We start from the raw sequence: 20,146 nt of genomic DNA on the forward strand, positions 1-20,146 counted from the left end.
AAATGAAGAAAAATATTTAATATTTTGTTTATGCTCTGCTGGTAAGCTAGCGTGCTGAAATGATACCATTACTGGTAAAGAATTGCAAGAGGACTGTCCAGCTCTGTCCAGCAATGGCTTTATGAGGTTTTACCGTTCTCCATTTCATAAATGCTAAAGCTTATCTGATGCTTGGAAGGATCACACCATGCACATGTTTTTTGTCCTAATGTTGCAGATGGAGGATCAGCATATGAGACTGACAATCCCAGATGACACATTATTAAATATCAACGATAGATGTTCAGGTGACAGTTGCCAACTTCACCTAATGTTGCATCTTGTCATATTCTCCTTCCCCACTTGAACGATAACTTGGGAGGGCGAGCTCTATCCCGTCATCGTCTCCACATCATATAGGAGTGGAGCTACATATGAATTGAAGACAGTAGCTCCTACTTATTTTCTCTGCATATGAAAAACATTAACATGAAAGGTTGACCTGAGTTCACTCAGCGTGCAGAGCCACTGGTCTTTTTAATCAACATCCTAGCAACTCACCTGGTCCTTGGTCTTCCCTTCTCTTTCTCTGACATGGGTGGTGACAATCCTCTCAGTTTCCTCTCTCAGTCTGGGGTAAGAATTGAGCTGAAAAGCAACACAACACACAGCTGCAGCACTGAACGCAGAAACGCACACACACTTACATATGAGCTTGAGCTTAGTAAGACTTACCAATAAGTATCAGAGAGAAACAGGTGTAAGAAGTGAGAATAAGTAAAGGACAAAGAAAAGGGAAAGAGATAGTCAAGTGACATTTCAGTGTCACACATAACAACTACAAACCAGCACACACACACATCACACTTTAAATACACAGTGATTGTTCTACAAGGGAGTAAGCCATTTACCATCAGCTAGGGATGACTTCATTGTTTTTAGAACATCAAAAGAGGAACTGATTATACTTTAAATAAACTGAGGAATGACTAACTTTGAAGAAATGTCGAAACATTTTCAACTGTCATCTGTAGCTGATGGTAGAGCTTTAGTAGTATTTCAGATTAGTGAAGACTGGATGAGAAGGGAAAAGTGACAGAATGAGGTGAGTCAGAGGTAAACCTGAGAGACAAAGGGGAAGAATGGCTGGAATACGGAGTCGATGTTGAATCATTTCATGGTGTGCAGCGCTTTTCTCTGTCCACAAGATGGCAGTGGAGCACCGTTGCTATGGAAACACTTCATTCAAGCAGCTACTGCATCCACAGAGCCAACTAGTAGTTCTATAAGTATCATCTCACCCGCCCATCACATCACTCCCTTTCCGTCCGGTTAATAAGATAAGTGAATGTGAGTCTGCCGTGTGGGTCAGTGAGGGAGTGTAGCCGGGCTCTGCTCCGCTGAGACTGACAGACCAGGCGGGGTTTTGGGCGAGGATAGAGGGAGGATGCATTGTGGAGGTGGGAAAAAACAAAAACTTTAATGAGCTGATTCTGGGGTCAAATGGGGGCTGGCTGGTGGAAATTTTAAGTTGTGCTTAAAATTTCAGATGTGATTTCTAAGTTGATGCTCAATTTGAATGGTATGGTGACTTCCAGAAGTGGGGAGGGAGTAGGGATGGGACAATACACACATTTGAGTCACTGGTGATGGATGGTGTATTGACAATGGGGACTGGGGCTGATTTCACTGGGGTGACCATTGTATTGGGATGACAGATACATATTTAGAGAGAAAAGGAAGCCCTTATCCTTTCATGCTATCATCCCAACAGGTGTGTCCCTGGTTACCTTAACAGCACACTTCATGACGAGTGCGGTGAGTTCGCACACCACAAGGTCCACACATTTGAGGCTGGGCTCTTTGAGTTTGAGGATCTGCTTTTTGACTATCGCCTCGAAAGCCAGGTCAGGGGTGAAGAGCCCTGTTCTGAAGGGTCATTGGGTGGGATTGCATTTGGTTGTGGTTGCAGAGAGAGGAGGAGACAGACATTAAGAAAAGAAGAGAAAGAGGACAGGCAGGAAGGAGAAAGAGAAGAAATAAAAAAGAGAAAAAGTCCTTGTTCAGTTAGTCATTTATAGTTGCTGACAGAAAAATCAAGCAGTGGGGAGGGACAAGCCACAGGTTTTTCACATCCTCATCCCTGACTTGCCAGTTCCTCTAAAGCTAGGTCAATATGGTAGAAACTGAAGTCACCTCCAACTCGAGGCCAAATTACATTTTACAGCTCCTGTTTTACTGGCTGTGTGTACTGAGCTGTGAGACCTGCAGCTTGTCCAGGAGAGACCAGAGATGCTCAGACAAGTCGAGTCCCCGAAACATCTCATATCCACGACGACACGCCACCCGTCACAACACTCCACAACACGACAGCGCTGCCTGCACACAGGGCACACGGGGCTGGGATGGGCTGAGGGCGAACCGCACAGACTGTTCTCTTTCTTTAAATGCAAGAACTAAACTGATGAGTAGAGATGTTAATGGGAACCTGGCAGCTAATACTCTGTGTCAGAATACCCTCTGCCACACCCATGGTTGCCCCTGCCCTATGTCTCGGCTGGGTCGGGAGATGCTGGACACCTGCAGTACCTTGTTGGTGCACTGCCTGACTGTGTTGATGAGCTCCTGAATGACCAGATCGATACATTTGAGACAGGGCGTTTTCAGCTTAACGATCTGCTTTTTCACGATGGCCTCAAACGCCAGGTCTGGAGTGAACAGCCCCGTTCTGAGGATTCACAGAGAGACAGAGGCACAGTGGCAGACAGATGGGACAGTTAACACACATGTAGGCAAAAAAAAACAAAAACAAAAACAAAAACAGATGAATAGACGATGATTGGGTTCACAAAACGACAAACTGGTGACTGAAGAGATTTGAGGTTATGGACAAAGGGAAAGAAACAGATAATCAACACACTGACGGCCACAATATGGGGATTAAAGATAAAGCGCCAGAGATGGCCAGGTGTAAATGTAATTAAGCACAGAGCCACAAAGGAGATATGACAGACAGAGGAGTATCAATGAGGAACACACAAGAACAAAAACCCAGTGGACAAAGATACATGTAACACAAAACCTCGTAATAATTGAATGCTTGAGCAGACAGAAACAGAAAAGGAGTGGGTGGTGTTGCAGTGAGGAGATAAGGGGATCGGAAGAACAATGATGGGAAGTAGCAGAGAGAAAAATATTGACATACAGCAGAAAACACTTTGTGAATACACCACACTGAACTGATACTTTTAATTTGTGATTGTAAGGCTCGATTATAAATACTTGAATTATAGTAGAATAAAAGCTTTGATGGAGGGAGAAAGGCAAAGCATGCTGGTATCTCATGTAAAGACTGAATACAGAGGTCCACTGAGCTCTGTGGGTGTCTGTTTTTGGAAGTCGGGTAGGTTTTTCCGTCTCCACTGCACTTGCCTGACACCATGGACGTTCTTGATCGCGTGACTGATTTCTCGCCTTAGCTCCTTCTCATCAAACACAATCTGGGTGACAGGGGGAAAAAATGCATATTATAATTGACGATGATAACAGATCTAGCAACTGTTTAATCTTTGGGAATACTCCTACAGCCAAAACACTTTATCACTGGTCTTCATGACACACTAACCTTGACCAGTTCAAAGGGGAAGCGTTCATGGAAGAGGCGGTTGATCTTGGCGCCACCTGAAAGCTCGTTGGTGTCCACCTGGTCCCCGGACCCCTCAATGCACTTCTCAAAGTCCACACCAAACTGCTGCACCATCCTGATAAGGATGAAGCACAAAAGACATGACAGCCAGTGTGAATAATCTCCTTGCAGCTACAGCAAGAGCTATCCTGGAAAACGACAGTGATGCTACAGCATCAGTAAAATGTTTATTTCAAGTCATCGCATGATAGTTACTGATCTTATCTTGGCGGTTTTCCCTTTACTCTGAAACACAATGAGTGATATGTGAGAAGTTTCACCTCAGTTAACCTCAATACGACAACACATTTAAGCTTCATTAGTAACTAAAAAAGCCATTAATGTTAATATTACCTTTACACAAATGAATGAATACTATTACTTTAAGGAAAGTGATATACTTCACAGTCAACAGCATAAAATCATTAAACAATATTCTATACTGCTAAGACTGAGAATCCTGACTTGCAAATCTCAGACACAGTTTCCCTGTGCATTGGTCATCCAGTATATCTGTCACATGTGCGTCAACCACCAACTATCAACTGTAAATACTATATGTATGCTACATCTTTTATGAGGAGGGATTTTCAGATACACTCACTGTAACAAAGCCTTGGTCTTGCGTGTCGGGTCATCTGGACGGAAGTTCTTGTACTCCTCCACCTCCTTCTCCAGGGAGAGGAGCTGACTCTGCAGCTTACTGCGCAGACCAGGCAGGGTGTCTCTGATGTGGTTGGTCAATTGCTAAAGACAGACAAAGGACTGTTAATGACATGGCGGGGGGGGGGGGGGGGGGGGTCATATTTTACAATTGAAAATTAAACAAAAATAGAGAGGTGATAGCAGACCTGGTTGAGTGTCTTTTGTAGATGTGGCGTGCCCATACGCTCTGCCATATGTCTGTAGGCAGGGTGGGACAGGAAGAACTTCCTCTCTGCAGCCAATGCAGCACGAATGTCCTTCTTCCCATCAATGTCTTTCTGACTGCGGTTCACCACACCGATGTAGCCTGCACACAGAGACACAGTCACTCAGCGGTAAAGCCTGTAAGTGCGTTTCTGTGTGGGTGTGTGTGTGTGATCCTCACCTCTACGTAGTGGCAACAGTTTATTTTCAAGGATGTCCTTCGCATCCGTTCCTTCATCCATCAGGTCCAGTTTTGTTATAACACCAATGGTACGCATACCTGCATAAAATTATAAACAGTAACTACATCACTTCAAACACCTCTCATCATCTTTTGTTTCCTACTACATGTATTACAGAAGAATACAGACAGAGAGGACAGCTAAAGAGATTCAGCATTGAATCTGCTCTCTGACCCACGAACTACTAGAAAGCTGCACAGGTACCCTGTGGGTCCACCTCCTTGGCGATCTTCAGAGCGTCTGAGTTGGCCAGGTCAGTGTTGGCAGGGGTGACGGCCAGGATCAGACAACTCTCCTTAGTGATGAATTGCATCAGCATGTCCCTGATCTGTTGCTCGATGTCATGGGGCTGGTCTCCGACAGCAACCTTAGTCATTCCCGGGAGGTCGATCAGGGTCAGATTGAGCACTAAACCACATGGACAAAAGTCATAAAAATGAGAAATGAAACCACGAAAGCATTTTCTACACATCTAAACAATATGTCATTACTCATTCAGGTAATGCGTTTCCATTTTTTCCCCCAGAGAAAGCTATTTATTGCCTTTTTAATTCGACACATCATTTACTTGATACAGCATTTGAATGGAATGGAAACTAAGGTAGTGATGGATGTGAGACCAATAAATGCTTGATTAATCAAAAGCATTCTCAATGAAAGGGCAATCACTGTGTTAAGAAAATGCAGCCTCTTCATAGCGTTGTTCATATGTTCTTTTACATAGCAAGCTAAAGTTAAATACAGTCCTGTGCTTTGTGTCAACTTCATTTTCCTTCCTATTAAAAAAACCAACAGATATCTACCCTATCACCCTCAATGTAACATGTTAATGCCATCTGTGATGGGAAGGGAAGCTTTCATCTTGTTTACAAAGATATTTTTGCTCTTGTAAAACTAGGTCTAATTTTACCCCATCAAATAATCAACATCCTTATTACTCACAAGTGTTAAATCTACTGAAAGAAACAAATATGAAAATGTCAAAATTTGATTGTGAATTCCCAATGACGGCTCCAATAAGGAGATGAATAGATGTTTGTGACAGTCATTCAGTGAACATCACAATACTGACTTTTAGCTTTTACTAAAAACAACACTGGTCCAAACCACAACAATACAGTTTTTTTCTGATATCTTACAAGGCTCTCATTTTGTAAACAGCTCTGACTGGGCTATAAAGATAAAATTGCGGTAGAAGTATGATAATAAAAATATACACAATTAGATTTTTTTGAAATTCGATAGGGAAATTGTTTATGGATAAAATAGACAAAATGACCAAAGGTGGAGTTATGAATCTAAGACATTAGAGGAATACATATGATAAACAGTGAATCTCTGATGGTTGACAAATCTATATTGTCTCATGATAAATATGGTTATACAACATGAAAAATGACGTAGAGGCCAAGGAGCACAAAGTGTTTATGTAAAAGTGTTTTACAATAAGACTGTCCATTACCGTGTGGGGAGTAGACTCTCAGGTTAATTGGGACGGGAGAGATGCCTTTGTTGGAGCCTGTTATCCTGTCTGTCTCCGACTCAATTTCCGCCCGCACTTCATCAAAATCCACAAACTTCTTCCCCTTGCAATGCAGGAATTCAGCATATTCTACACAAACAGGGACAAGGTGAAGCACAGGAAGGGAGGGTAGAGGGAGAGAAAAGGACAAAGGGGAAGAAATAGCAGGCAGAGAGAGAAAAAAGAGAATATTAAATTAAAGAGATGAAGGCAGCAAATAGCAGACAGGGTGCGTAGCTTGAGGCACTTTGACAGAGAGGTCATATACAGGGCAGTGATGAAAGGAGACAGGGATGTGGCTGTGCACAGGACAGGCACACTCACCTGCTTTATTGTTGACCAGCTGCAAAATGAGAGGTCTGCGGGTAACAATGCCTGATCCACGTGGAAGAAAGTCCCTAAGTAAGAGAGACAGACAGAGGAAGAGGGAGAAAATCAAACAACGGGATTGTTGGGAGTAAAAAGGGGGGATATGTCAGGTAAAACACGGGGAGTTCAGTGCAAAGAAAGCAACAGAAAGATAAAAAGGCAGAAAAAAGAGAAAGAGACAGGGAGAATGTTCAATTATTCAACTTGTTTCATAACAAATCAAATGTGGCAAAGTCATTTTCTCTCACCATTAGAGCTATAAAGATCAATTCATACACTCCCACTCTTGGTGTTATGGGGAAAATCCCTAAAATATAATTCACAGATGTTACATCTACCTCATTCTACACCTCAGTTGACTTGTCATGAATTTGAACAAATCTCTTCTCATGTTCAAACAGACTGTGATGATAATGTTATCCAAGGACAAATCCTAGAGCTGCTGCTCCACAGACAATGAATAATGGAACAACTACTAGCACACTGACAGCACCCGTGGTGATTTTACTACGATATAAATACATTTTTTGACGGCCTTAATTCAGTCGACAATCATTTTGATATAATAGCTCAAACAAAAGCTACAGGATCACAGACTCAAAATGTCACTTCATGTCATTGTCAGTCTTGATGAAAAGATCTCAGAGTTGGGGAGGAGGAAAAGCACAATATAAATTCTGTTTCAGGGTGGACTTAATGATGCTGTAATGTGGTGTTTTTCAATAGATGAACTTGTTCTGTGCTTAACAATTAAGGTGTTCAATTTACTGCCTATGTAAAGGACAAGTGAGGCCCATGGTTTCAGCTGCCACTTTTACCTTTTGTGTGAACCTAGGCTGTGTCAATACCAGAGATATCCATGCTATCCATACCTAGATAACGGCTTAACCACAATAGAATCAGGCCTGACACTTGTCACCGCTTTGCTATGTGGACATTCTCGCCCACAAACTTAAATAATGCTTAGTAATTGCACAAGGTGATGCGTTGCCCAAAGCAAAAATGACAGTAAACAAGCAATGGAAAATGCTATTGGTGCAAGAGAGCATTATTGAGACACTAGCCTACAGGAAATCTCACAATTGGCTTGTGTGTTGCTTTTAAGGTGACATGGTACCTGAGGAATTTTTCACCACATGCTCAAAAGTTGCTTAGTCAGCCCTCAGACCAGGCTCCTCCACCCAGTCTTTTGCACTCCCCTCCCATTCGGGTGGGCCCCTCTGCTGCTCTGCAAACATGCTACATCTGGTGGTAATCACCGGCCCTAGTCCTGGAACAATCTTAGCAGGGATGAGCATGTCACTAACCCACATTCTCCTTTTCCTCCCTGCTGCCAGACCTACAGGCCTGAGGGGACTATGGTGGTGCTCAGTCGGCCTGCTGACTTCAGACTGGAAGCAATATGTCAGCCACAGGACGGGAGAAAGGAGAGGAGCTGCCATATAACATACTGCCAGCTATTCCTAGGTTGTAGTCCTGTGGTGAAACAGTGCGGAACATTCTGGATGTTCCTTGCATCAGCAAAAATCCACAGGTCTGTGGTTCAGTGCTGGTGCTGTGTCATGCACATAATGTGGAGCATGCAGGCATTTGTTCACAGGGGCGACAGTATAGAAAGCCCTGGATGAGAAATGGGAGCATGGGAGCGAGGGACTTAAAACACAAAGCCACTATAGGCTGAGGGAAAGGATAGACAAATTAGACTGGATGTGGAGAATGGTGGTAAGATGCTCAGAGCAATGACCTCTTCAAGACACTGCTAATGTATTGATGCATCTCTCCAGTTATAGGTGACTCACTGGGATTTCAGCAATCAAATGCCGTCTCACTGGCTCAACAAGTGGTCACTGGTCAGATACACAGCAATAAAATATAGTGCCAATAAAGGTTACGTGAAAACACATACAAAGAAATTGTTAAAAAAGAAAGTACTTTTGCAGAAACACAACGCAGGGACAGAATTGAAACAGTCAGTCCTAATACACAGAACTGGATAAACAGCAGTGGCATATTGAAAGGAAGCAAGAGGCCAAGATTCCATTATTGATGCCCTGTAAATGATAGACGAGGCTGAGCAGATTGTGTATCATTTCATGCATTATGGATGGCCGAGCAAAGAGCATCAGTCTGTGAGCCTCCCTTCATCTAAGACAAGAGAAAGCAAAAGCAAAGGAGAGTAGAGCAGGGGGAGAACAAGAGAGCCAACGCCCCTCCCCCTACCTGCCCGCCCAACAGCCTCCATCTATTACAAACTGGCAGAGCAACTCTGAGGAGCCATACACCACAGCTGATCCTCCTTTTCATCGAGTCTACAGAGGCCTGGCAGGGGTTTTCAAACATGGACACCAGTGTGTGAAACTCTGGGGTCATAGTATGCTCTCACTGGAGGGTATAGTACACAAAAACGTGTTTGTGGTTTTGTGGGACATATCCTGTGGGTCTGTGGTGCGGCAACGAACATATAATTATGGCTACCCACATTCCCGCACCTAAGTCTGTCACTGTGGGTACCAAGAGGCATCACTAGACAGCAAAGCCTCTTCAAGCACTTCCAAAATCCAGTTGCTTAGTAGAAAATCCCTTTGCTTTCTGCCACTCAGCTGTTTGTACTTCTTCCTCACAGGGATGTCCACAGTGCTGCATGCACACATCCAGACCTGCAGACATTTCTGTTTAAATTCCTTTACATATCCATGCCGCCATCATGGAGTAAGTCTGCTGCTACAGAGTGAGGCTGTCACATTTAATTCATGGTCAAGGATAAACTGTTCATCTATCTATCTATCTATCTATCTATCTATCTATCTATCTATCTAGTACAGCTTTAAAATTACGACAACTGTTCCACACACTGCTGGTCTTTCTGTACTCTACTTGCAACAGATCTGATAATAACCTCCACCCTGGACAACTTGCAGTGCTAGATATGACGTCTCTCCTCTAGGACAAAGACTTCAGTTAATCATGATCCAAAACGTGTGTTAAACCATAGACAAGTCAGTAAAATAACACTGAAGAGTAAAGCTGAATGTAAATCAGCATTTAAGTTTACTAAATTCAAGTTCTTACCACTAGCAGCAATAATTTTCATCATCTTTTAACCTTTTATGAATCTGATTTTACATTATTTTGGTGTCAAACACTCTGACATAATGCTTGTTTACATATTGTACAGACAATTTTAGTGTATATAATGTATTTGGTATATGTTCAATGTGTCAGCAAAACCTAAGGTCCCTTTGATGCAAATCTAAACAAGGCAACGACACATAACACACCCACACCCCACCAAAAGACAGAACATTCACAAATATATGAGGCCATTGAGCCAGAGTGATTTGATTAGCTCGAGCAAAGTATGCAGACCAGGCAACCAACGTGTTCTGGTCTCCAGTAACAAACATGGAGGGAACGGCGGCCCAAATCACATCAACAAGATGGGTCACACAGAACAGGGGCAATCTACAACCCACCTGACATGGGTGGGATGAAAATCTGAATTGTGTCAACTGTGAGACAGTAACTACATAGCGAATAAAGTCTTCTCCTAATTTCCCCTTTCACTCCATAGCAGATATACAGATTATAATGGCCGACAATTTGCCAGTGAAAGAGAGTGAAGCAGTACGTTAAGTCACTTGGCACCCATCAGATCATGACATCAGCATGGAATTCAGGCGGGAGACAGAAAAGGAGGAGCATTTACGCTCTGTGAATCATACAGTCTATGACCTGAAGTGCGTCTCTTCCCAGCACTAACTCACTCTGTGTCTATTGTTGTTGGTGCCACAAAAAGGGAAAGAGGGATTATTTTCATGCCTGGGGACACAGAGATGAAGCAAGCCTTTCACACACAACTACTGCTCACCAAGGAAAAAAAACTCAGCCACTCGGGAAACTGCAGAGCAACTATTACTGACTTTAATAGTGGCTCAGTGCTCATGGTTAAAGTCTGTTGTCACAACAGAGAATTTGAAAATCAATTATCCTACAACACTTAACACTCATAGTTTTCTGTAATAAATTACATAGTAAAGGGTTTAGGTATTGGCTGCTCCTGAGCTCAAACAAACCCTTAGATCAACAATGAGTCAGCTTAACATGAACACGCCTGTTGCTATAGCAAAGTGCAGAAACTCCCATACCCTTCCAGATTAAAGTAAGACTCAACCTTGTAGTTACGAGTTTGACTTCTACTGTTCCACCTTGTCAGCCCTAAAGTTCACCTGCACGGCAACAAGCATAGAGATTAGCTGCTGTACTTTGTATTGTGTGAAAAAGCCATGGTAAACATCTAAATGTACCACTCACATGTTCATAAAAGGATGAGCATGCACATGTGTAACCATGCCACAGCATATCAGTAAAGTGCATGTGTAATTTTTGAGCAAATGGATGTATGTCCTGTCAACTGGCAGAAAGTGGAAGGCCAGCACAGGCAGTGAAACTGAGGTCACCATGAAATGTTTCATGGTAATTACATCTGATGTGTGTTAAGTGTTCTCACATTGCAAAACCCCACTGATCTGAATTAATGTGCACTGAGTGGCAGTCTAATCTTCATGTGTGTTCTTGCCTGAGAGCAGTTATGACATGCTCTCGCCAATGTGTTTATAACCAAAGGCCTGTCTGCATGCCATCTTAATAGCCAATGCACTTCCTCTTCTCTGTCAGCTGGCCTGCGTGTATGTGTGTGATTGTTCGATCCCTATGTGGGTTGGGTTACACATACACACTGAGAGTCTCGATGGAAACCTGCTAAACAAGCTGCTTTAGAGCAAGCTTGGTTTGTTTCTTTATCTGCAGGGTGCTCTCATTCACTGCTGATGTGGGGGAAGACAACAGGACCAGCCTGTTGAGGACAACAGGACCAGCCTGTCTAGGAGCACTGTCGCTGAACCTTCACATCACAAAAAATGGAGAAACACCAACCCCATTTCCTTGATTTCTACAAAAACAGTAACAAGAAGGCAAAAGAGGAAGATGGTAAAGGAAGTTGTGTCTGCTAAAGATGTGAGCTTGCATTTCATGTCTGAATTTTTACAAGACACTGTGCTTTGAACTCAAATGTGGTGCATTATATAAACCCTTCTTGAGATAAAGTCAGCTGCAAAAATCCACACCTCTAAGGAAAGGAGATGACTCTCTCTACCCTACTAGCCCTCCAAATAACATATTTGTGCTCCCACATCAGACAGAATAAGCATGCTAATCAAACAACAAACTCTCATGTGACCCAACAAAACTCAAATCAACAGCTGTGAGCTGCAGACCAGGTTACATTTACTGGTGAATGCAAATCCTGTAGGACTTTCTGGGTGTGGCCTGTAAATATAAACAGCGCCATATGAAAAAGGTTTCATTTAGAACTAAGGGCAAAAACTTGGATAGCAAAATAAGATAATCTGCACTATGTTTACTGAGAATAACGTTCCACGATGTGAACTTACAGACACAAACCTTGATTTATGTCATTTTTATAAAGATCTTGGTTTGTCATGTTCAAAATGATAGGATATAAAGAGGGAGACAACAGATATTTACTCACAGTTGAAAAAGGCATTAATATTGTGCAAAGTATTGGCAATGATCACAGAGACAATCCAAAAGCAAAGTACATTTACTAATATCTTACTTTTATACCCATCATTATTTGAAGATTGTCTTAAGTCCTGAGTGCACAGAACTTCATATATATCCATTTATATTAATCTCCTAGGCTGGCCCACTGGTTAGCCACGTACAGGGCGAAATCTACGTCAAGTTGTTGAACCTGCAGCCACTACACACTATCAAGCTTTACGACAAGTGCGTAAAATATTATTGACGTTACATCCTGGTAGAGTAACTAACGTTAGTTTAGCCTTACGACAAATGGCATTTCCACACATATCTTACCTGCTGAACAATCAAAAACATAGTTTGAGAATGCTACACCAGACAAACTATGTGATAATTGCAAAGCTTAACTTCATTAGCGTGATCATACTCACTTACCTGCCAACAAAATTTTCCAAGACTGAGCTTTTTCCAGCGCTCTGTCCACCGACCACAGCGATCTGAGGCAGGTCTAAATTGCAACTCTGGCCAATGGAGCTGAAAGCGTCTTGAAGCTTGTTGATAAGGGGAATCAGGTCTTCCATGCCCCGGTTCCCCATGGCTTCGTTAGCTCAGAGAGCCCCCTCAACACAACGCAGACCAGAGGCTAACGCTAGCCGCGCTATCTAGCTAGGTAACGTTAGCTTAGGAGCAAGGTGCTCTCGGGTTACTCTGCTGAGTTCCGCCGCTTCAAACAGCTCGGGCTTATACTCCCTCTTGAACACTCAAGCTGTTACCGGTAATTCAACTTACACTAATAACATTTCGTATTCTCTTAAGCACAATAACTAAATACTCAATCAGTCGAGACGGACGGAAAACTCGCAAAACAAAACTTCCTCTACACAAACACCATCCGGTCAGAAGAGACGACCGGTGCGTATACACCCGCCTCTTGAGAAACCTGCGACCCTATTGGCTGATTCTACTGCCTCTCCACAAAACTAAGCCTCTGATTGGACAACTAAAAGGCGTGCCTTTCACTCTGATCAAATCGCTGATTTCAGATTGGTCAAGGCAGCCGTCAATTTTCAGCTGTCTCGCGTCATATGTTCACTACAACATGGCTGCCATCGTAGAATGTGGAGCTGATTCAAATACTGCAGAAAACCACATGTCCCTAAAGAAAGCTCTGTCGGTTGCTTCTCCCCTTTCTCTGCGAATCATTGCTGAATGCTCAGTGACGAAAGCAAGAGCTTGTGATCTAATACTGCCACACTCCGCCGTCAGCACCCCGGTTTTCATGCCAGTCGGTACTCAGGGAACCCTGAAGGGAATCACTGTCGATCAGCTGGAGGGTCTTGGATGTCAGATTTGTCTGGGGAACACATACCACCTGGGCATGAGACCGGTAGGCGACACTACTAATATCAGTCCGCGTTTTCCTTATGATTTATTAGGCTTTAATAGTGGCTGTACCAATTCATGACATTTTCTTTAGTAAATGTGTTTTTCCATTTCAACTCCTCTGTATACAGGGACCTGATTTGATCGAGAAAGCCAATGGTTTACATGGGTTCATGAACTGGAAAAGAAATCTTTTAACTGTGAGTGTGGCTTTCCTAAATAAATAAATCATAAATGATGAGTTGAAGGCAACAAGAGATGTTCGATGTTAAGTAAGTAAGTAAGTACAAGAGGTGCTGTTGTATTTTGTGGTGAAATCTTGTGTTTCACTTCCTCTTCATACAGGACAGTGGAGGTTTTCAGATGGTGTCTCTTGTTGAACTCTCAGAGGTCACTGAGGAAGGGGTCAAGTTCAAGTCCCCCTATGATGGAAAAGAGATCCTTTTAAGTCCTGAGAAATCCATCAGCATACAGAACAGTCTGGGTCAGTGTTACTGGACAAAGACTTGGACCTTCCCTTCAGTTTCCAGTGGCTAACAGACAGCCTGTCCATGTTTCTCTGTGGTTTTCCAGGGTCAGACATCATGATGCAGCTGGATGATGTTGTCAGCAGTACTGTGACAGGACCACGGGTGGAGGAGGCCATGCACAGATCTATTCGCTGGCTGGACCGTTGCGTAGCAGCTAATAAAAATCCACACAAGCAGAACCTTTTTGCCATCATACAGGGAGGGCTGAATGCAGACCTGCGCAAGGCTTGTCTAGATGGTAAAAAGTCCTGCTCTTCTGCGATCCTTTTACCATTTTGATCTTCTCCCTCAATCATCATAAACTGGAATTGACATGAATCCTGCATGGTTGGATCATATTTGGATAGAGTCACAGCTCATATTTGAATGCCTTCAAAGTCCATTTATTTTAAATAGAAGAAAGTTTACACAAGATGTTTCTCCACTTCATATACCTATGAATGTAAATAATCTCCTGATCAAACAGGTGGGTAGCTTGGATAATAACAATCTTTTTCAGTGTCAGGATATGATGAGGAATCCAGTAATGCCAAAATACTTACTGTCAAATTCAAAGGCCATAAGCATGGTCCAAAGATATTGGCAGAGAACTGCATTTTGTCAAGCACAACAGAAATTCCTACACATAGTTTCACTGAGAGACACTAATGATAAGGGGTCAGACTTGTGCTTTAGATATCTTATCCCCTTCCTGTAGAAATGACTCGGCGTGATGTCCCTGGTTTTGCCATCGGAGGCCTGAGTGGAGGAGAGGAGAAGGATGACTTCTGGCGGATGGTCACGCTGAGCACCGACCACCTGCCAAGAGAAAAGCCTCGATACCTCATGGGTGTGGGGTATGTTTGTGTGTATGCAGTAAAACTTCCACTAAGAACTGCACTGTTCATTGGCTATGATGTTATTAATTGACATAAGAATTTGTGTGATCCTCACATGCTGCAGATATGCTGTGGATTTGGTGGTTTGTGTCGCTCTGGGATGTGACATGTTTGACTGCGTGTTCCCCACCCGCACTGCAGTAAGCTCTCTTTACCTCACAGACTGAAAAATCCCTTTTAACTGGTCATTGAGCAGTTGTGGTTCCATATCAAGAACTGATTTCAGCTGTTATTCAGGCGATTATGTTTCTTTTCCCTCAGAGGTTTGGCTCTGCCTTAGTGCCTTGGGGCTCTCTCCAGGTAAAACATAAGCAGTATGCCAAGGACTTTCAGCCCATAGACCCAGACTGCCAGTGTCCCACCTGCAAGAGGTAAGTTGAAAACATTCTCTCAACCTGGAGGTTTGGCTCACATAATAAGTCTTGTAGGTTGTTCCTCTTTGGTTTGTCTTTTCTTTTTTTTTTTCTTATCACGACAGAAATATAGATGTATAAAGCACTGTAGAAGATATGTTGTAAAATGGTAGTTGTGGAAGAAAGATGTCAATAATTGGCCTGTTTTTTGTTTCAGACACAGTCGAGCTTACCTGCATGCTCTGTTTAAGAGTGACACTGCAGCCATGCACCACATCACCATCCATAACATTGCTTACCAGGTGAGTGCTGGAGGTCATTTAGCAGAAAAGTTAATATAATTGCATGACTCCAAAATCAAGATAATCAAAATAAAGTAAAAAATCATTCAATTATGCATGTGAAAATACAGGAACAAAGTAGATTTTGTTGTACACATTTAACTCCTACTCTCCACCTTTTGCATTGCCGTGATGAGAGTGAAGTTTCTGTTTTATGGTGAAGGAAATAATATATAACATTCAAAATCCTTTATTAAGCTTATAATGGTAAGTATTTGGTGACTTTGTCAGAAATGTGTAAATTCAATTATATGTTTTGCCACTTAAGTCGTAGTTGGTGGTGCTGCACTGACATTCCTTATATTGAGAGGGCAGAATGTTTGAAACGCCTCTCAATATAACGCAGTCCACAACAACACATCAGCAGATATGCCCTTATCCCATATGACTTTATGGCAGAACAGTTGGACACATCACATTACATAATAATGATATATAAATTGTCCACTGAGTATGTTTTTATCCATTTCATTGTGAATTTAAAAAACATTAAAACTATTTTATATTGTTCTATATTTTCATTTTAAATTAATTTACTTCAAATTACCGCAGTATTCTTAATTTTTTTGTGTGATTTTTTTTATTTTGCTTTAAAAGAGGTGATAAATCCCAAAACTGCTCATAACCCCCTATTTATTTATGAGTCCATTAGTTTCCTGTGTGTGCCACATATATGAAGTGTTTCTTAATATGTGTCAGCATTTAATTTCTCTGACAGAAATATAACAACAAATGTTGAACTTTACAAATATATGTGATGTGATTTTTGTCTTCACCTCAGCCACATCAATTAAATCCTTCAAGACTCTCCGCGCCCCAAAATGGCACAAATTTGCTTTGCTACTCTGGCATTATCAGAACAATGAAGCATCTCCCTGTGTGACAGATCTGTCCCAGAATACACTGTTCATGTTAAGAGGGGATAACAGATACTGTCTGTCCATGTCGGTTGGCCGGTTGGGCCGTCACTCTACCACTTTGATCCAGAGTTAAACGTTACGACAAGTATTTTAACTGCTGTGAAACATGTACATGTCACCTCTCAAATGTTGCCATGTCAACTAGTAGCATGTAAACACTCTAACTGTATACTCTGAGGATGCTGTCCTGACCTGTATCTGACCCGTACACACTGATGGTGCAGGAGAGAAGGGTGATTTTCCACCGGAGATCATCACATTATTTTCTCCTCAATTAATCAACCATCTCTCATTGCAGCTCAACCTGATGCGCTCCGTGAGGCAGAGCATCGTGGAAGGCCGCTTCCCTGAGTTCATACGGACGTTCATGAAGCGAATGTTTCCGTCTCGTGACCAGTACCCCAGCTGGGCTGTGGACGCTCTGGCCTCCGTCAATGTTACCCTGGAATAGAACTCAGAGGGAAACTATTTCACTTTGAATAGAGATAAATGTCAAACAGTAACTGAAAGATTTTTATATCTTTTAAATGACCTTTTTTATGGATGATTGTTTTCTACTCTTTGTTGATGTTTGTATTTGCGCCGCCCGTTTTGTCGGCGGTGAGGAGAATGGCTTTGGATCGGAAGGGATGAAGCCTGATTGTCCTTTACGGCAACCTTCTTTACTCAGCCTCTGCAGATTGTCGTCACAGTACACATTATGATAATGTGAGACTGAATGGGGTTAAAATGAGGTTTGAAACACATGAACCATCTCCTCCGATATGCTCAGACACTTTTTGTTGTTACCATGGTTACCCAGCTAGGCCCACCCACTTGAAATGAAATGTTTTGCCTTCCTGTCAACATCTTTGTAGTGTTTTTTTTTTTTTTCTTTGTGACTGAGCGTGTTACAGAAGTATTTCATTTTGTCTAAATGCACAAGATTAATAAATGCATCTGTGTTCTGGGTTTTAATCTAGATCCTAACTGACCAGTAGTTGTCACGTAACTGTTTGATCAGATAAATGGACCTGGCTGGCTACAGATTGTGTGCCTGTGTCATGATGACCACCAGAGGGCAAAGTAGACGAAACCAGTGACAGTAAAACAGAATGATATCCAGTGCATGTTTCCTAATGGCTCAAACAGCAGTTCAGCTGTCTCAGAGTTAAAATAACACATGATTACAGTTAGATTAGGAATATGAAAAACACTGAGAACAAAATTATTCACAAACCAAATTCTGCATCTGTCTAAACAGTGTCAAATCATTCTAAACATCCATAGTCTGTTTTTCTTTTTCTCATCAGTTCAACAGGCAATAGTCCACTCTGACCCCCTGAGTGAGGGTTTTGTCCGGATATTACAGGGGTGCAAATTAATCAAGGCTCGTTTGTGCTCGATTAATATTAATCATTGGAAGTTAATTTGAATAACACCTGTTGTCCGGGGCTTTGAGTCAACAGCCCTCTCAAGCATCACATTTGAATTTCATTACTGCTTCTGTTATGACCACAGGCTCTACAAGATTAAACCCGTGACATGTGCTGAGTGGCAGACAGACTAATATCTAGCACAGCAGTGTAGCATAAATAGAAATGGCGAGTTTGGTGCATAATGAGAGTAGTTTACAAGTGGTTACAAGCTTAATTAAAAAAACATTCATGAGGGGAATTATGCAATGCAGTGGTAATAGTGAGTCCATAGTGGTTTTTTTGTGCTTTTACATTATGATAACCCCCATTCACAGGAACTTCTATTTTTTGAATGTGATGACTGCATTGCTTGTATTGTGTTTTCCCTCGAATATGTGCTGCTTCCGCTGTGGGTTTTGATTATATTCAGCATATGGATGCTTAGACAAAAGCACTCAGAGCTCATTTGGCAAGCCGTGCAAAATCGTGTTAAGTGTCTGAAAATGAATGTGCACGACCAAAGCTTTGTGCTAAATAAATTGGATGTCCTCTCTATATATTTCAGGCAAGCCAATTCCTAGCATGCCACATGTGCTGCCTCCTTAAATTGACTGTAAAAAGAACTACATATTTAATAGAAGCCCAGTTGAAATAAGACCAACTGCAGCTCTATGGGCAGAAATAATAAAAAATACATTATTCGACGTTGTAGAATAACGACTGAAATGCGCACAGGGCTCCACAGAAGTGTGATGGACATTTCTGGGGATCACGTGCGTATGTGTGACAGTTTTATTATCATTCATGTTTACAGTGAACAGTATGTTGTTCATGACGCAGCGCAGATGTTGATGGAGAACGCATATCATTTATTATTCTAGATATATTTTAAGAGTATTGTTTTTGTCATTGTTTCTTTTCTTTTGTTGTTTTTACTATTAATCCTGAAATGAAAAGTCGTCGCAACAGTAAGCTACAGTATTCCTCAACGGTTGGTTAAACATTTGCAGTGAGTGCGTCCATGCGGAGCTCAGTCAGGGAGGATGCTGGTGTTGAGAGAGACCAACCAGTTGCTCTCCAGCTGTCACAGTAAAAGTGGAGCCTCCCCTACGCACCGACGGATGAACATCCTCGACCTGTTGCCTCGGCTGGAAGAAAAGTGAGAGCTGCATTGAAGACGGGTGCGAGAAAAGAGAGAAGTTGGTTTCTTCTGTTTAGGAGGGAGGTCGAAGACGATACCATGAGGTGTATCAATGTGTTCTTTATTAATCTACGTTTTGAATAGCAGAGGGAAGAGGAACGGAGCTGGATTTGGGGGGGTCCACCTCCTCGGTGTGGAGGTGCGGTTTGCCGTGATATCTGTCTCTGTCTCTGGGGTCTGAGGAGGAGGAGGACCATGGTCGAACTGGAGAAGGAGGTGCTCCCGCTGCCCCCTCGGTACCGGTTCCGAGACCTGTTGCTCGGGGACTGGCAGACCGACGACAGGTAAAGATGCAGCTACTTGCACCGTTTACGCACGGCGCACTGAAGCCTTTGCGCATCTGTGCGCCATGAGGACATCGTATCATCTTGTCTAAAAAGTACTCATTTGTTTTGCGTTTGCATTTTCTCTCTGTCATCTCATGGACTCAGGTATAATTATGTGTTGGGGTATTTTACTGTCAGCTGTGCAGCTCTGTAGGGGTCCTGCAGCAGGTTTACTAATACTGCATAATAATGCAATACTATCACACAAAAAGCAATATACTACTTAAACCCTATAAAGACAAAAACAATGAAAAGAGATCTAGAGACTAAATATTAATTCTGGAATATTTATTTCATTTATTTTCATATATTGAAACATCAAAAAAAAAATCTTCTGGAGGCATCCACCAGGAAGGAAATGAAGAATGAGCAGGTAGACCTGTAGTAGGCCACCATGTTACTTGACTCCTGCCATAATTCCTGAGATTTACAGTGAACCATCTGCCACCTGGACAGGCAATTTAAAGTGGGTGTTCTAGGTAACTGGCAATTGACCTTTGCTTACACTCCATTTACAGGGCTGTAGGTTTGACGTGATATGCATTGCTT

General features: G+C 42.3%; 3 protein-coding genes across 9 annotated transcripts in view; 2 read left to right on the forward strand and 1 right to left on the reverse strand.

The window, feature by feature from the left end:
- Positions 1 to 13,166, reverse strand: part of dnm2a (dynamin 2a) — a 27,788-nt gene extending 14,622 nt beyond the window's left edge. For 6 of the 7 annotated variants that reach the window (XM_023404299.2, XM_087173489.1, XM_023404298.2 and 3 more), the window contains exons 1-11: positions 12,704 to 13,165; positions 6,662 to 6,735; positions 6,278 to 6,427; positions 5,020 to 5,223; positions 4,755 to 4,853; positions 4,516 to 4,676; positions 4,269 to 4,411; positions 3,605 to 3,740; positions 3,412 to 3,479; positions 2,569 to 2,707; positions 541 to 627 (exon numbers count right to left, since the gene is read on the reverse strand). In XM_023404299.2, coding sequence (XP_023260067.1) covers positions 541 to 627; positions 2,569 to 2,707; positions 3,412 to 3,479; positions 3,605 to 3,740; positions 4,269 to 4,411; positions 4,516 to 4,676; positions 4,755 to 4,853; positions 5,020 to 5,223; positions 6,278 to 6,427; positions 6,662 to 6,735; positions 12,704 to 12,864 — 1,422 coding nt within the window. In that variant the 5' untranslated portion in view covers positions 12,865 to 13,165. Of the gene's footprint in view, positions 1 to 540; positions 628 to 2,568; positions 2,708 to 3,411; positions 3,480 to 3,604; positions 3,741 to 4,268; positions 4,412 to 4,515; positions 4,677 to 4,754; positions 4,854 to 5,019; positions 5,224 to 6,277; positions 6,428 to 6,661; positions 6,736 to 12,703 lie in introns of all 7 variants that reach the window. The other variant, XM_087173488.1, reaches the window with a different exon arrangement.
- Positions 13,167 to 13,337: 171 nt separating this feature from the next.
- qtrt1 (queuine tRNA-ribosyltransferase 1) lies at positions 13,338 to 17,646 on the forward strand. The gene is made up of 9 exons (XM_023404337.2): positions 13,338 to 13,655; positions 13,783 to 13,851; positions 13,997 to 14,135; positions 14,225 to 14,419; positions 14,879 to 15,017; positions 15,124 to 15,199; positions 15,321 to 15,430; positions 15,630 to 15,714; positions 16,972 to 17,646. Exons 1-9 carry the CDS (start codon positions 13,368 to 13,370, stop codon positions 17,122 to 17,124), a joined length of 1,254 nt encoding a protein of 417 aa, XP_023260105.1. The 5' UTR covers positions 13,338 to 13,367; the 3' UTR covers positions 17,125 to 17,646.
- Positions 17,647 to 19,162: 1,516 nt separating this feature from the next.
- kcnt2b (potassium sodium-activated channel subfamily T member 2b) overlaps positions 19,163 to 20,146 on the forward strand; it is a 35,601-nt gene continuing 34,617 nt past the window's right edge. The window contains exon 1 of the mRNA XM_023404290.2: positions 19,163 to 19,555. Within this exon, the coding sequence (XP_023260058.1) occupies positions 19,467 to 19,555 (89 nt within the window). The 5' untranslated portion in view covers positions 19,163 to 19,466. The remainder of the gene's footprint in view (positions 19,556 to 20,146) is intronic.

This window comes from Seriola lalandi, unplaced genomic scaffold, assembly GCF_002814215.2.
Source record: "Seriola lalandi dorsalis isolate HSWRI2012SDOR001 ecotype SW California unplaced genomic scaffold, Sedor1 jcf7180002054240, whole genome shotgun sequence".
Classification (NCBI taxonomy): Eukaryota; Metazoa; Chordata; class Actinopteri; order Carangiformes; family Carangidae; genus Seriola; species Seriola lalandi.